Below are 17,293 nucleotides of genomic sequence, written 5' to 3' on the forward strand. Positions count from 1 at the left end.
TACTTCAGTCTATTAGTTATATGCTTAAAAGAAGAAAGGAGGATTATCTGAGTAATCCTATATAATCATAACAGTTCAATCCACTCAAAATGACGTGAAACTGAAGAAAACTGCCCGCCAGCAATAGTGATGGCTTGTTTTTGAGTTACTCACCAGAGGGGGTGCTCTCGCACTCCTGTGAGTTACACTTCTGGGTGCTCTCCGGCTGCAGCTCGTGGTCACATTGAGCTTGATCCACTTCTTCATCTGTCTCAGCCTTTGTGTTGACGCATTTGATGAGGCGACGCTGCACTCCGCCGCCGCAGGAAGCCGAACACTGCGGAGACGTTTGAAAGATGTTTTGTTGTTTTGCACAGAAAAAAACATTTTAATGGGTAACTGGGACCTTTTGCTGCAAAAACGCCTTTTATGCAGTGGTGTCTCATGTGATCATTTATTTTGGAGCTTTCTTATCATGTGTTGTCGGACCCTTCTTATCTCTTCTCTTCTCCAGTTATTATGATTGAGTCTGACAGGGAACATCATGCAGTGACCAACAACTGATGGCCAAAACAAAATGTCATGTCAGTTTATTAAGCTGTGCGGGGAAGCAAGAGGCAATATATCCATCCAATAGTTGTTGAGGCAGGAGGCAGAAGGCCTGAACCTGTTGCACTTAAGTTTTGGGAACCTCAGCGAACATAAGGAGGATCTGAGGAGCTAAATTCCTTAATAGAAATTAAATATAGGACGACTTTTTTGACAATTGTCCACAGATTCGAGACTCCCGACTGGGATACGTTGTGTCGTCTGGCAGCACTGGATATTTTTCTCAATATTCATACATATTTTGACAGATCTCAAGCAGCAAGAAGACAGTCTGACAGCAACCTCCTGTGTAAGCATTACACTGTGCTTGTGTTTGCACGTGTTCAGTGATAATCATAATATAAATGATGCTGCGCACATGTTTTTTGGATTGACTGTGTGCAGATGAAAGCCACTGCTGATGTGGTTCAGGGATTAAAAGATTCTATTAAGATCCGTCTTTGTGGACAGGAGTCATGTGTAAGAGACGACAGGAGGAAATGACAATCATAATCCTCAGTGTGGGTCAGGTTATTATGCTGCTGTTTGCAGCTGTTTGACTCTGTATGAACCACATGGATCAAGCGTGACCATTTGGATGTAGGGAGACCGAAAGGCCCGCAGTTCAGTAACATGCTATCGATTGTGCATTTTAAAAATACTGCTGCCGCTCGCTCCACGTCACAGAGGTCAAAACGGTGTCTCAGATTAATTCTTCGGCCAATCAATGAGAGAAGTCAATGCTGATTCTAGACACAAAAGGCAAATAATGAAGGTGTCGCACTGACACAACATGTGAGGCTGAATGGCCTGTCACACATACCCGTTCCCTAAGAGTCATCCTTTGACCAGGCTCTGTACGTCTCCCTCTTCTTCATCAGCTTCCCCATTCAAATGGAAAGTACATAAGCTGCAGTATTAAGCTCATCATGATGCTGTGTCATTATCCTTCAGTGCACCTGCTGCGATGCTCCTCCTCCTCCTTTAGCTCCGTACCCACATTCAGTCACCAGGACCTGAGAGGTCACGGCTTATCTTCACAGCCATTATCTCACCTGCACAACCACACCTGCTCCTTCACTCTCTACCATACAATGTAAAGTTTCTGAGCCAGTACTGGCGTTTACACCAAACTACCCTGTGTTAGAGAAAAGTAATTACTAAAATAAAGTAATTCATTAGTTGATTATCATGCTGGTCTCCCCTGGTTAAACTGATGGCACATTCTGTACAGCGTGTCATGAACCACATTACAGGATTTCTTTTCAATTTTTCTTTCAGGTTTTAGATTTAAGTGCATTGATTCTTCATATAGATCGTATTAATGCTGTCACCCCGAACAAATTAAGAGGAGATATAGAGAATGACTATTGGGATGGATATTAAGAGTTATTTATTCATTCGCGTGCACGTTATATAAAATGTAATAAGGATCGTTTGTTCCTCTGCTCATAATTCCACATCAAGTTTAAATAAAATTGCAGTCTGCATGAAATTGTTTTTTGAATAATAGATCATGCTGGATTGTTCTCTGTTGTTTTCAACTGTTGAACTGTCTGTGTGTGTGTGTGTGTGTGTGTGTGTGTGTGCGCGCACACATGCAGTGTACCTCGCCCCAAGATCCAGTAAGCCACTGAGCACAAGGCTGAGTATTACACGACTGGATGTTGCTGGGTTGAAGGTCCCTGTCGCATCGATCCTCCTCTGGACAGGTGACCATACGCTGCTGCTGACCTCCTCCACAAACCTCTGAGCACTGAAAGGCACACACACACACACACACACACAATGACAGACACATGAAATCTATGACAGTTGTACAGTGGAGGAAACCCTGCGTACTCAGATGCTGGTGTTATTTATTCTGTACCCAGTCAAAGGAATGCACAATCAGTTGTGAATGCAATGCTGATAAATTGCTCACAATTCAGTACCATAACCTCCCACCTACTTGGAGGAATACATCCAGAAGAGCAACACAAAACCAAACAATAATATTTAATTAAAAAAAAAGACCAAGTTACTTTCATTCTTCTGGAATCATTCTGATTTTCATTCTGCACTGAAATGAACAGTAACAATAACTACCAGGAAAACAGGAATAAATGCAAATATAAGTCTATTAAAATTACACAATACACGGGATGGTTTGCTCTGAAAAATGTGTGCAGTGTTTAAATGCATCACTCTTGCCACCATTTAATTTGATACTGCATTGGTTCATGAAGAGACACAAATGAACAAACAGCGAAAATTGATCTAAAAATTGGGGTTTTTGCGTGCAGCATGTAGCCAGGTACACACTTCAATGCCATATTTCCTCCCTGTCCTACTCAGAACCCAGAGAAAACACCAGTGCATTTTTTCTAAACTCTCTCATTACTTTGCTTTTTACTCACCTGACCCCAGGAGGAGGTGTACCAGTCGAGACATGACTGAAGGTTACAGGGCGTTTGGGTCTGAGGCCTGGAGGACATGGCCCGGCAGTGGAAAGGTCGCAGGGGCCTTTGATCCCGCATGTCAAAACACTGGACCTCTCGTGATTTAACGCCGCCTTCGCAATTCTTAGAGCACTGGGAGAAGACACGGCATGAATGTTATTCAAACAGCACGAGCTGCTATTTTTAACCAGTAGTGGTGATTCTAAGGCAACTGGTTTTGCTGTGTGTGGTTTTAATGGGCCTCATCACTCATCTAGCGAAATGTCTTCAAGAACAAACGGCACTTTCAGCTACTGCATCTGGATAACCTAAAACCTTCATGGAGTAATATTTCTAAGAAGAAAATCCTTTCAGGACAACTTTCATGCTCATCTACCTGACCACCTAACTAATCCAGGACAATGTATCTTAATCTTATTTAGGGGGGCATAATTTTCAGCTTTTTACAAATATCTCACCAGTGTTTATTTGAATATTTACCAAGTGTCTTCAGCTACTCTAGAGCCTCTATAAGGCTGTATGTACAGTAAACACAGCGGCCCATCCTAACCCTAACCTAAATAACATGCTGAAAATTACTCATTAACACTAACTTAATTTCCCTGGTGTGGGATCAATAAAGTTTTATCTTAAAAATAGAGTAGAGTTGAGGCTGATGTCATTATTTTTGCAGGTATGTGATCGAAAGTGTCTAAAGTGAAATGTTGACCTCATGGTGGCGCTAGAGTAAAAGTTAAAGGATCATCAACGTTAGTTCATCCTGAGGGAAACCACATTTTAATGGCAATATATCCAATAGTTGTCAAGACATTGCACTGGAGTGCATGTATCAACCTCATGGTGGCGCTGGATAAAGTCAGGGGAACAACAAAGTCATGAGTATTTATCCTCTGTGGATGAATGTCGGTGCCAAATTTAACAGCAATCCATTTCATAAGTGTTGAGATATTTCAGTCTGGACCAAAGCGGTGGACTGACCGACGCTACCATCCCTACAGCTGCATCGCTAGCAAATAAATACAAAAAACATATAATGAGAGGATTTAAAAAAATACCTTTTGCAGTGTATATACACACAAAATCCAACTTTTTGACAGGGTAAAAATCTAAATTCAATATTAAGTCAGTGACCATATCCTAAATTCATTATGGTAGCATAATATAACAGGTAGTCTCACCTTGCTCCATTCCTCAACCTTCCATGTGGAGCAGGGCCGCAGGTAACATCGCTGGGCTGGCGCGGGTCTCTTTGCCGGATCACAGTCAGAGTCTGTGCCGGTGCTGCAAGCTAAAGTCCTCCAGATGGCACCCAGACCACAGCTGGTGGAGCACTGCCCACAGATGTAGTATCACATGAGAACACTACTAACAATTTGTAATTTGAGGACTGGATGCACAAATAGCTTCAGCATGCATGAGGAATCATGTGCAAGTCTGAGATTTTGTGAACATTTTGGTCATGCAAATTGCTTAAATCTGTGCCATAAAAATGCTCTATGTACGTAAGTTGACATTCTTTCGGTCAAATGGCAAAGAAATCAGTTAAATACATGCAGGGACCAAAGCTGGACAGTACAAGCAGACAAAACCATAAATAATAAGACACACTTGTGCTTGGGCCGACAATAGAGGAACAACACCAGAATATGTGGGCTGATGCAGACTCACAGTGCTCCAGTTGCCGGTGACCCAGTAGGCAGCAGTGGTGGCTTGTGTGGAGGCTGATGTTTGGACAAATGTTGGTACTGGAGGCGGCCACAGAATGGGTGGATGGGTTGGCAAAGTGGGTGCAGCAGGTGTCGGTGGTTCCACATGCTGCGCTGGTGTTGTGCTATGAGGAGTGGCTGCTGTCTTCGCTGGAAGCTGGTACGAAGAGCCAGGATCGCTGTTACTGCTGCTCCTCGCCATGGGAACGACTATTTCATTGTAGTCAAACTCAGCTGAGTCGAACGATGGAGCTCGGGATGTGGAATCCGTTCCAGTTCTTTCAGTGAAGGCGGGCTCTGTCGGGATCTGTTTCACTGTAGCGGGAGGAGGCTGCGTGGCTCCTCCCGGGTTCGTAGGAGGTACGATTTCTGTTCCAGTTAATGATGCGGAGTCATCAGAGGCCTCTTGGTTACCTGAGATTAGAAGGAAGGGAACAGGAAGAGTAGTGGATTTCTCAGAGGCAGGAAGTAAGGTTGTACTGAGGTCGAGGTCAGTATCCCATGAATAGTGACTAGTGGCATAAACTGTATCAAAATCAGTCTGATCCAAATCCTCCAATGTGAAGGCAGGTGGGAATAACGGTGACGAATCGTTCGTTTGAGGTATTTCTGAAGCACTCTCGTCCAGCTGGACTTCAGTCTGAACCTGAATTATAGTTTCTGGCGTGTGTTCTGGACTCTCTACATCTTCTTTGTTTGCAGAGATATCCAAAACTACTGTTGTTTTCCCATCGTAACTATAATCATAATCCCCATGTTCCTGCGTCTCCTGAGCACTCGCTGTTGTCGCGACAACAGCATTAATAGTGGTTTGATATCCAGGATCAGGATGTTTCGGAGTCACAGAGACATTCTCAGTGAGATTGTCCTCCTCAGTGAAAGTCTCGTAGCTATTTTCAGCCTCCTCCCCATGTTTCACATCCTGTGTAGGCTGCTTTGTGCTGAAGGCCAGACTAGGCACTGTGCTAATGGTTTCAGGCCACCACAGATGGTCATGTGTCTCTTTCGGTGTTTGTGAGTGCTGAGTTGTAGACATCTTTGGTGAGCGAGTGGTAGACACAGGCAGAAGATAATCCTCAGAGAGAAAGTCATCCATATTTTCAGAACTGGTCTGCTTAGAGTCGTTCGTTGCTGCATTTCCATTCTCCTCCACGCTGTCCAGATTTGTGTCGGCAGTTACCTTTGAATTCGTAGAAATGGCTGCTGGAGCTGTCGTAGTTTCCATGTGTGCGTTTTCTCTCCCGCTGTGGGTCGGCTTCACCTCCTCTGCAGCGCTGAATCTGTGACTGTCCCCTGAATCTTGTCCGTCGCTCTCAAAATCATCCGACAGGTCTTCATGGAAGTTGATGAAGTTGTAGTCGTAGTAAAAATCATCGACTTGAACGCTGTTTTCCGCAGGGCGACCGATATCTTCGATGTTATTGTGGTAGTGGAAATCTCCCTCGACGACGTTATTGAGGTTATTGTGATTTCTCGGCTGGGCCCTGGTGGTGCTGTACTTGGGAGGCGGTTTGACTTCAGGTATGGAGTTTATTTCATTGAGCACTTCTTTGCTCGACCAGCCACTTCCAGACCAGTCGATGCCGAAGTTATCCACGACTTGTGGGCAGTCCTGGATGTAGCAGGTAGTGATACCAAGGGGCTTCTTCTGGGGGTCACAGTCAACACCTGTGTTTCTCGAACAGGTTACGTTACGGCGACGTACCCCACTTCCACAAGTCAGAGAACACTGCATAGAAGAACAGACATCAGATCATGAGCAGGTAAAACATACTTTAAGAATTTCCTTTAACGCTGAGGGTATAACTATTATTATTAAAAAGTTAGCAAAATGCAATCGTCAGGCTGGTTGTCCAGGCGCCTTGTGCATGTCAATCTAAGGCCTAACAGCTGTGAATTAAAGAGCCTGATCGTCGCCCGGGCCATGAGTCTCCTCAGAGTCACAACCAAAGGCACCAGGACAGAAACATCAGCGCGCTAGCATGCAACATGAAAGCGCTCAGGAGCTGATGGTAAGCAGGTACAGTGTTTCACACAACAGCACTAACAAAGTAAGCGATCAAGGCCGTGGTCGACCAGCAACTCACAAAAAGAGATAAAATTTCTGCTTTTATCAAAGGAGTCTGGTGTCTTTGAAGAAAGTGATAGAACTGCTTCAGTTCACCATCAGAAAGGGTTGTCTGACAGCCATGACAATACTCAAAATATAAATAGAATATAAAACGTACTAAGTATCGTACACTTAAATTGATATTGATTTTGGGTGGCTAGAACACATTTTGCTGCTGTCCCCACCCCCAGCAGTACATTGATAGCCTCTGTGGTGGCACTCCCGGTCTGCCTCTCTAAACTGCCATGCCAACCGTCATCTACTGTAGGTAATACACCGACTGTGGGCAAGTACCTCTTACAAACCCACTTCAAAAAAGCCAATCTCCTGCCTTTGTCTCCTGAAAAAACTTGAGATGTGAAAAAATCTTGTGACACATGCTGCCAAAGTGAAGAAATAAGAACTAGAAGAAAGAGCATGAATGACTTTCTGCATGATTGCTTCATTATTTTACGCCATCTGTCACGGGGAGCTCTTTTCAGAAAATGTGACAGTAGTTGCAAGAATTTCTTCTGCCATGAAGAACAATTTGCACATCACATTCCAGCGGAGACTAACCTTCGACCAGCTGCCGGTGGTCCAGTCAGCGGGGCAGGGGATGTGTGTGTTGCAGGAGGTTAGCGACTCAGGTCTTGGTATGTGTTCACATTCGCCGGGCTGCAGGGCTTTCTGCTCCTCAACACTTACTGCCTGGATGCAGAGCACCGTCCTTCTCATCTGGCCCGAGCTCCCGCAGCTCACTGAGCATTTCTGCCAGTCTCCGACCCACCATCTGCACACAGGTACAAAAGATGCAAATGTTTCCAATTCAATGCTCCACTTGAGATGGAAAATGACAATATTTTACTGCTGTGCAGACTCAAACATACATATTTAGATGATGACTACAAAGATTCAGAGAATAGGATTTTATCATCCCCCAGCACACAATATCTATATTGTCTCTTCAGGGTCTTAATAGCTTCCTGGTCAGTAACAATGTCTCAAGATTTGTTGCACTAAAACTGTGATGTTTCTGTTTTTCAAAGCTCAAAAAAGCCACCCAGAGATGGATCATATCCTTATATCCTTCCAACAGCAGGAATGCATTTGATCCTCCAATGGAAACACATTGCTGCTGCTGTTCTCTTGCAACATGCACAAAGCAATGTGTCCATGCAGCGTTTCCTCAGAGTTCCTGTGAGTGCTGTCCTGCAAAATCCATCCATCCATCCATCCATCATCTATAACCGCTTAACCTATGCAGGGTCGTAGTGGCTTGAGCCGTGGGCTACAGGCCGGGACAGGGCGGCAGTTCATCACAGGGCTGACACATAAAGACAACCAACCATACACGCTCACATTCACATAAATGGGCAGTTCAGTCAGCTAAACCTAACCTGCACTCTACTGTGGGAGGAAGCCAGAGCTTGAACTGCAACAACGAAAATAAGAATGATCAATATTTTGAATTCTTAAGCGTCACAGAGGAACAGATAAGTGGAATGAGAAGCCGTGTACATAAAGATAAGTTGTCCTTAAAACCATTTTGTTGGCAGTGGTCAAGACTGATGCCCTACATCATGCAAAGCAACACAAATCTTGTCCTTTCACCTGATGTCTTCATTTCAGATGTCTCATGCGACGTCTGATATCAAGGCGTTGCTTTCAAAATAACCAGAATTTTGTCTTCACTTGTAGGAGACTTTGAAAATCAAGGAGTGATGGTGTAACTGAGGATTTTTAGGGCAGAAAACAAGTTTTATTCTCCAAAATGCCCCACTTGTCCTCGAGAGCTCCTTCTTAGAGTTCCACACAAAATGCTACCAGTAATGCTTAATCAACAGCAGGTGAGAAAATGGCACCTGCAAGACATGATTCAGGGCGGAAAACAGTTTTGAGAGCAATGTTTCAGCAGCTCTTTAAGATAAGATATGATAAGATAAGGTAAGATAAGATAAGATAAAACTTCATTGATCCCAAGCCAGGGCAATTTAGTTGTTACAGACAGCAGGAATAATATTAGAAATGATATGCTTCTTTAAGTAGTTTAAGTGCAGATGTAAAATTACCATCATCTTCAATGATAAACCACTTTTGAAAATGTAACTTTAGCACCGTATTGGCTGTCGGCTGTCTTGAGATATGATAAAAGGAGCAGAATGGCACCTGGCTTTGCATTTACAGGTGGAATAATGTATCTGACATTTGCAGACAGGTGAATTTGTAAACTGTTCACGTGAAGTACAAGTTGGGAGAGAAAAACAGCCATAACATGGACACTTATTCAGTTTGCAGACTGCAAAGATTATTGGAAATAAAGCTTCTTTTCACATATCAAAGGCATTTTTCTGCTGCCCAACAACACTGAACCTGTGACTCCAGCAGCTGTAACGTGTCTTTATCTCTGAGCGTGTGTCTGTGAACGCTGCTGCTGTCATTTCGTGAATGATGTCTGGGAGGTTAACTCACATGGCTGGACACGGATCCTTGTTACAGCTGGTTTGGTTATCGTCAGGTCGGGTTACGGGGTCGCAGAGGTGCTCCTCCACTATCCCAGTTGTCTTTTCCACACAGTGAACAATCTGCCTCTGAACACCTGGGATACCAGCGAGAGGAGAGGGACAAGCTGTTGTGACTCAGCACACACACACACATACACACACACACACAAACATGGCTCCTAGCTGCATCTTAATAATAATAATAATAATAATAATAATAACAGACTTGTGCCTGGAGGGCATCTGGTAGACCACTACTATAACATTACTAAATACAGCACAGCATATCTATGTGCTATAAAACCAGGATCCACCATCACACACAACCATTTCAACATACTACGTATGCAACACAAGCACAACATCACAAATCAATTTCCCTCCTTTCTGCCTCAGCAAAGTGTCAAAACTCCCGATTACAATGAGACCAGCGGGTCAGAAATACATTTCTGTATCAACCCCATTGAGAAGTGTCAAACATCCAGCTTTCAGGCAGCATTACATAAAGCAGTACATAAAAGGGCTGGTCCCCTAAGGCTCTGACAGATTTATCTCCTCCTGTGATACCTCTCGCCATCATTACTTTGGCCCTCCTGAGGTTATTTCCACCCGATCAGAGCAGGAGACGCCTGTCTCTCCGTGCCCTCTGCTCAGGGCCTGCTGAGGGCCTCAGTGCTTCTCTGGCAGATAATTTGCACCTTCAAAGACAGCTCTTACAGGACCAGCCAGATATGTTAGATTGAAAGCCAGACGGAGACAATGAAAAAAAAGAAACAAGGGAGACAAAGACACTGGCAGACATCTTTTATGTAATGCATTTTGAATGTGGGTAAAATCCTGTTTCTGGTATTTTCCTCTTATAGGGAAATAAGAATCTCACATCACCTCAGGAGGAGCGGGGCCAAGCTATTTCCTCTATTGCAGGCATGTCAAACTCATTCCATATAGGTTTTCTTTCCAACCAAGGAGGAGCACACCTGGCTGGATCAATTAATCAGCTGATCTCAGTCTTCAGCTGATAACTAAGTGATCCCTTGATGTTGATTGGTTGGCCTGGTGTGCTCCTCCTTGGTTGGAACAAAAACCTGCAGCCACACGGCCCTTTATGGAATGAGTTTGTATCAGCAAAGATGCATAATAAAGGTTAAAATATGTATTTTGCTCGAGCAGAACTCCTCAAACACGCAGTACTCAGAGCAGTATGGACAAAAAGGCAGGTCTATTTGAGGCTTCTCACGCTGCCAATGCTGCATTGTTCCCTTTTGACAAACAACCCTGCTGTGAAAACTACAAATGTTGCTCTCAGGGCATTTAAAGTAATGCGCTTCACCTCCGAACCGGCAGCCAACTCTGCAGGCTCCAAGGCTCAGAACACATTTTAAAGTTTTTGAAGTCCACAAAGGCAAGACAGCCCAGCAGTTCCCACCAACATACACAAGACGCTTGAGCCTTGGTGGTCAGACAGAATTGCATTTTGACTTCTGAGTGAACACAGAGGAGGACAGAACAAAACCGTTTGCAGTGCTAATGTGGAAGCAAAGAAATGGAGGAAGAGCGTGCTGAAGATGGAGGATGAAGAGGCGAGGACGACGAGGACCATAAACCCTGCAAACAGAGCTGCACACAGCACACAGCGACTGTATCAGAAAACAATTAGGCAACAATAAGAAAGAAAAGGAACAATCAAATGAAACCAAATACCAAGAGGCCGATGAAATCAAGACTCCAAACTATTTCAGGGTGTGGAAACATTGCCTATTCAGCGGTAAACTGGAGGACCTGCACGGTGACCATCACATGCCTGATCAACAAAACATGATCAACAAAAAATTAAACTTACCTGAGAACCACATCATGGTTTTTATACAAGTGGTTTATATGTACTGTAGTATGTTCTCAGTATGTTTTTGGAGTAATCTGAGGCATCAGTCTTGATATTTTCTATTTTGAAGGACAGAGTGGAGCAGTTTTTACTTGGAATGGGGCCAAATATGTCTTGATTTTAATCATTCACAAATTAATATTCTACATCTTATATTGTTTGTTTCAAGCTTGTTGTTCTCTCTTGAAAATGAGATATTGATCTCAATGGGATTTACCTGATTAAATGAAGACGGAATAAATGTTCGGCCACGTGGGACGTGCTTTCAAATCCTGCACTGGTCCCGAAGGACAGAGCAACAGTTTCAGTGTTTTCCTTTCATGCGCGCTGTGCAGCCGCTGACTAATCTTCAAGGTCCGTCACCCAGGTCAAAAGTGACCATAATCCAAATGAGAGAGAACAAAGCACACACTGAGGGACTCCTGGAGGACTGTCAACTTGATAAATAGCTCAGTGCCGATTTGTGGATAGTGTAAACAATGTCTGTCCAGTGTTGACTTGTGAAGCTAATTCTTAATTACTGATGCATCCTTCTTTCTGCTCAGGACTGTTTGTTCTGTACTTTGCATGAGCAGCTCCATTATAAAACCTCTGCTTCTTTGTGTATATAACAACCTGTGGTCACAAACATCTGAGGGCTGAACATTGTGCTGCATGTGCTGCACAGGGCAGGCTTTTGTGTAGACACCTGATAAAACGTGCAGCTGTTTAAATCATGTTCATACTGATCACTCATTTTATTGCTCATTTATTTGAAAAACCACTCTGAAGAACTATTCGTTTTCCTTCATGTTGAAAAGTTTTATTCTGGCGAACGTGAAGGAGAATTTTTTAGAACAGACAAGAGGGCTTGAATGTGAGTGGATGTCTGAAGGTGTTCCTTTTTTCTTTCCGCGTTATTCAAACCTACATATGAATGAATCGTGAATGTGTGGGTTTGTGCGATGCTGCAGTTGCATATAAAGCTGATCACACAAAAACAGGTGAAAAAGCCACCTGCTGTTGTTCAGGTCAGCTGTAATTCACGTCTTCTCTTAAAACGTCTTCAATATAAAAGTTGCTTTTTGTCTGTACTGTAGAAATGTATTAAAAAAAAAGAAAAATGCTGCTTAATAATTCTGCCTTTCAAGCGTCATCCTACTGATTTAGATTTAGAACAGTCGAGGTTTGACCTTTCTAGTCGGAGAAAGTTTAACAGCTTATTTAACAGCTTATTATATTATTATGAAATCTCTTTTCCACACTTCACTTCCTGGCAGGATGTGGCACCGAGACCACAGCTCGTCCTCACATGTTTAGTGTCAGCACGATGTCAAACACTTTCCACCAAAACAGCAAACACACGTTTCGTCTTCTCGTCGTCCACATTAGTAGCGACCCATCTATAGCAAAGCCTGAAGTCGTTTCTCTTACCTGTGCCACAGGTGACGCTGCACTCAGTCCATGAGCCATATTTCCAAAAGAAAACTGACGCGGGGGCGTCGTTGTCCTCTGAGACGTTTCGACTGATTGTGTACTCGTACCGCACTCCTGGATTGGTCTCCTGAAAGAGAAGCTGGAACACACAAGACAATGTCTAACAAAGTCTGGAATACATGCAGAAAACTACCTGCTCTTCCTGGCAGAGTACGACTGCACACCTCCCACAACCATGAAGAAAGGGTTAAGAAGGGACGGCTTCATGTGAAACAGCACGTTCCTATACACACACACAAGGTGATGTGATTCTTGAAAGGTTGTTGTGAAGGTGGAACATGCAGAGGTCGAAACACAGAGTCTCCAAAGTGGTGATGATGTGCTTTCCGAAGAAATAAAGTTTTGTTTCTCCCTCTAATGCAAATAAACATCCTGATGAAGTTCCTGCATTCCTGAAAAAGTTCATCTGATCTTGTTGTGTGCTTAATTAATCAAGGCATGCAAAAAAAGAAACACTCACAATTTGTATTTTGAATACATGTAATTTCCTCCATTGAGCAGCACATTTTACAATCAAAATGCCCAAGGTTTCGTTCTCCGCTCTGCGTGGCCACCGCATGCGCTGTCATATGTTGAGAGAAATTAACCTTGACTTGCGTCTACAGGCAGCTTCTGAATTGATTACCATCACAAAAGGGGCAATATACGCTCATGCGTTCAGTTGTTCATCCTACCTGAATCCACAGTGGTTCTGTGGTGGGCCCAGGAGACGTCAGGTTCTCCAGGTGTCCTGTCCTCTCATAGGTGAACACCGTCCCGGCTGCCTTGTACTCTCCGTTCCACTGGATCGTCCAGCCGCCGTTCAGGAAATACTCGCTGGGGTTGTCACTTCGCAGCGCCAAGAAATTCCCGGCTTCGGCCATCTCCTCAATACGGATGTCCCAGGCTCCCTCTGGGATCAGTCCGATGTCTACGTAGCCTGGGGGACATTAGGTTTTCTAGAAATGAAGCTCAAGGCATCCTGATATACAGATAAACATTTTACATTCACATCAATGTTTATGAGAAACATACCAAGTCCTTCACTCTCCTCGAACGTTTTCCTCACAGTTGTGCAGGTGGAGCCGTTCCCCTGACAAACCCCACAGCGGTCCTCCACGGCGCCGGACTCGATCACATAATCACAGCCTACGGCCTGAAACACACACGCAACACAATAAATTCCACAAGACACAGCGGTTATCATTTCCTTCCTCAAGCCAAACCGATCATCCACATAAAGACTCGATCAGCCTTTGAACGGGATCTGTTCATGCATACAGTACGTGCACAGCACAGAGCCCGACTCCACCACAACATGCCTCAGGTGTCTTTCACTTATTCAGATAATGCAGGTGATGCAAGTGAAAACCCCCGCAAACCTTCATATTCTCCTCTGCTGCTTCATCGCTGTTGTTCCACCAAAAAACCGCACCACGGCTCCCAGCTGGTGCAGTTAAAGTAATCCAAATCAACAAAAGGCAGCGGTGGAAGAAGTACTCACATCTTTTACTCAAGTCAAGTAACAACAGTGTTAGAAGTAGAAGTCCTGCATTCAAAGTTTTACTTCAGTTAATGAGCATCAAAATATTCTTAATGAACCAAAAGTTAAAGTACTCACTGTGCAGAATAATTGATTTCATATTATTGGATTAGGATTATTGATGCATTTATGTGTATAGATGAGGCTAATTTCAGTTAAACTGCAGGGTAGCTTGTGAATTTGCCCCTGAGGATCAATAAAGTTTTATCTTATCTTAACCTTTAATAATATATCATGTTTATTTGTAATTATATTCTGTATTATTAATATGAATCTACAAAGTAACTGACTGGAGTAGAAGTAGAAAGTAGCCGAAAATAGGAATACTTAAGTAAAATACAAGTAACTCAAAATGCACAGTTAAATAATTGAGTAAATGTAATAAGTTACTTTCCACACCAATATCTGTCAAAATAATTGCTAGGAATAAGACTTGCCTACATTTTAAGATCAACTGAGAAACAGAAAAAGTTTATAGTCGATTACATGTGAGTCAAACAAGAAAGAAAAACAAACAGTTCTGATTTGGCCTTTAATGTTAAAGCGACCCTTCAAAACACCAGCTGAGGCTTCGAAGGGGCAAAATGACAAAAATGTCACAAAATGTCATGAAACCAGAGCGCAGAGTCTGAGATTGCTGTCCACTCAGCACCCGAACAGCGTCTGTATCAGTGACTGGCATTTTGGCCCCGGTGATAGGCAAGAGCAGAGAGATAACAGCCACCGTGGTGCTCTATCAACAAGCTCATTTTCATGCAGAATGTCAACAGTACAAGACTCACCTGCAGAGAAAACAAAGTGAGGTAGCGCGAAACGCACGGCATGACTAACAAAGCAGCAATGCAATGAAACAGAAACACGCGGATGGAATAATCGATCCAGTTTTGAAAGAGGAAGCAAGAACTGAAGAGGAGACGACAAAACATATCGATTATTTATAAACGGGAGGAAAAGTAAGAAAAGTTCTGATACCTTGCAGATGCCATTGATGCACATATCTCTGCTTTTGTTGCCTTGGTAGCACGCCGTCCCGTCGGTGACAGCATCCCGCATCTTTTCAGAAAAGTGTTCATTCAGTGGACGGCAGTGCAGCTCGCAAGGGCTGACTGAAAGAGGAAGCCCCCAGAGAGCAGATTCGCATTGTGTTATGAACAGTGAAACCAAAGGAGGATCTTTTTTAAGCTGCACGAATGCAGCCTGAATCAGTGCACCCTGCTCACCTCTGTTGATGACAGCTTCCCACCTGTAGAACGTGCCTTTGTAGGGCATGGTGTTGAAGTGACTGCACTGCATGTCTCTGAAGGTGGGCAGGTCACGAGGACACGGTGCGATGTTACAGGTCTTGTACCTCCGTCGCTCTCCCAGACAATACTTCCCTCTGTACTGAGGACTGTGGGATAGAAGAAGTCACGTCAAGGCCACTTACTGACTTGTCTGTTCATGATGATTGCTGGGACAGCGGAAAGACGAACCGAGATGCTTTTGGTGAGTTTTTTTTTTGTTTCTCACTGAGTTTGAAGTGTTTTTCGATGATAAAATGACTGTTTTTGTAAATGGAGTCTGGTGCTTTGGTGGCAGCGATGTAACAGCTGTTTCTGGTTAAACAAGAAGGATTTTACTCTTTAACAAAAATTTCTCTGTGGTTATCATTTCCATAATGTTGTGAGACTCTGAGAACAACAATCTGAGCCGGTTGGTAGCAAAACACTTTTAGTTTACATACATTGTTAGTGCGCAAAGGCCCGGAGGGATAAGGCAGCTCAATGCTGGACCAGTTTCTAAAGTTTTGTCTCCATTAGTCCCTTGGACACAAAAACATGGGAAAATAAGGTCCATAAACATGGATAATATTTGACCGGAATTCCTCCCATCTGTCCGGGACAATAAAATCTTCTAATCTAATCTAATATAATCTAATCTAATAATCTAATCTAATCTAATATGCTAATCATTCCCAAACTACTGTAACACTACTGAATCTTTCTGTGGTAAAAATCTCTAAATGCAATTGCTTTCCATATTATACTCCAGCTGAAACATTTGAAAAGATTTTGTTGCCAAGGCTGAGCTCAAAGTCTTTTTCACTCAAATATGTCTACGTACATTTTAATTAATAACTGTTAACAAGGTCAGATATGGTAAATTTCATATTCAGGGTCAGTGATCTTCTGTGTGTACTTGGCTCATTTTATCAGCTCATAATTAAGACGTATTCTTCCCAGATTAAGGATTAAAATTGGCTGGAAATAAGACAACTTGTCAGCATTTTGAAGTACGGCTGAGAGGCAAAGCTCACACTGGGTTGTCACACTCTCTATGGGCACTCTGGACTCCGGCGCCACACGTCCTCGAGCAGGCCGACCACTGGCTCCACGACGCCCAGCCGCCGTTCACGCTCTGGGGCTGATATCCAACTGCCACACACTCCCCTCTGAAGCACCACTGAGGAAAAACAGCAAAGCTCACATCATTGAATAAATGAGCACTGTAAGATTTGTCTTCTTGTTCTTTCTTGTGGCTCAAAACCACTTAAAGGTTTGCATGTAGCATATTATGTGAAATACCAACAGAACAGTTTGCAGTCTGTGGATTCTGATTCACTTCACTATCGCTGCATGTGTGTTTGTTCTTTGTGCTAAAAAACATGTATAGACTCATACAAACGTCTCCCTTTCAATCATCACTTGCTACTGGAAGTGTGTGCCGCTGTATTCAGACTCTCTGCATGTTTTCTTCCTATTTTGCTGTGGTCGGGACATTTCCGGGCTGCAACCTTTGGGAAGTTGTATGCAGACCCCAGCCAGTAACAGCACACAGGTGAGGTCTGGACTTTATAAACAGGTGGCGAGCAGGTGTCAGAGCATAAGTGGCACGCATTAAAGAGGAAGCTATGAAAACGGTGGACAGCGCTGTTTGCTTCTGAACAGTAACAGAGGGCTCCTGCAGATTATATCTTTTAGCTTAAACGCTGGTGGTTTAAGGTGTTACAGTAGCACAGAAGCAACTGGTGCAATGTGGCATGAATCCTGCACCCGTGTGTGATGGTGTAGGTTTCCGTACACCATCCTAATGCTCCCATCATTACCACTTTTACCGATTACGCTAT

At 43.5% G+C, this 17,293-nt stretch overlaps 1 protein-coding gene across 1 annotated transcript in view; it reads right to left on the reverse strand.

Annotated features, from left to right (window-relative positions):
- LOC121607835 (A disintegrin and metalloproteinase with thrombospondin motifs 7) overlaps positions 1 to 17,293 on the reverse strand; it is a 69,116-nt gene that overhangs the window by 13,448 nt on the left and 38,375 nt on the right. The window contains exons 11-23 of the mRNA XM_041938837.1: positions 16,484 to 16,629; positions 15,408 to 15,577; positions 15,160 to 15,293; positions 13,680 to 13,800; positions 13,340 to 13,584; positions 12,603 to 12,744; positions 9,276 to 9,402; positions 7,383 to 7,596; positions 4,677 to 6,443; positions 4,187 to 4,339; positions 2,967 to 3,140; positions 2,177 to 2,323; positions 154 to 316 (exon numbers count right to left, since the gene is read on the reverse strand). Coding sequence (XP_041794771.1) covers positions 154 to 316; positions 2,177 to 2,323; positions 2,967 to 3,140; positions 4,187 to 4,339; positions 4,677 to 6,443; positions 7,383 to 7,596; positions 9,276 to 9,402; positions 12,603 to 12,744; positions 13,340 to 13,584; positions 13,680 to 13,800; positions 15,160 to 15,293; positions 15,408 to 15,577; positions 16,484 to 16,629 — 3,703 coding nt within the window. The remainder of the gene's footprint in view (positions 1 to 153; positions 317 to 2,176; positions 2,324 to 2,966; positions 3,141 to 4,186; positions 4,340 to 4,676; positions 6,444 to 7,382; positions 7,597 to 9,275; positions 9,403 to 12,602; positions 12,745 to 13,339; positions 13,585 to 13,679; positions 13,801 to 15,159; positions 15,294 to 15,407; positions 15,578 to 16,483; positions 16,630 to 17,293) is intronic.

The sequence above is a fragment of the Chelmon rostratus genome, chromosome 1, assembly GCF_017976325.1.
Source record: "Chelmon rostratus isolate fCheRos1 chromosome 1, fCheRos1.pri, whole genome shotgun sequence".
NCBI classification, from domain to species: domain Eukaryota; kingdom Metazoa; phylum Chordata; class Actinopteri; order Chaetodontiformes; family Chaetodontidae; genus Chelmon; species Chelmon rostratus.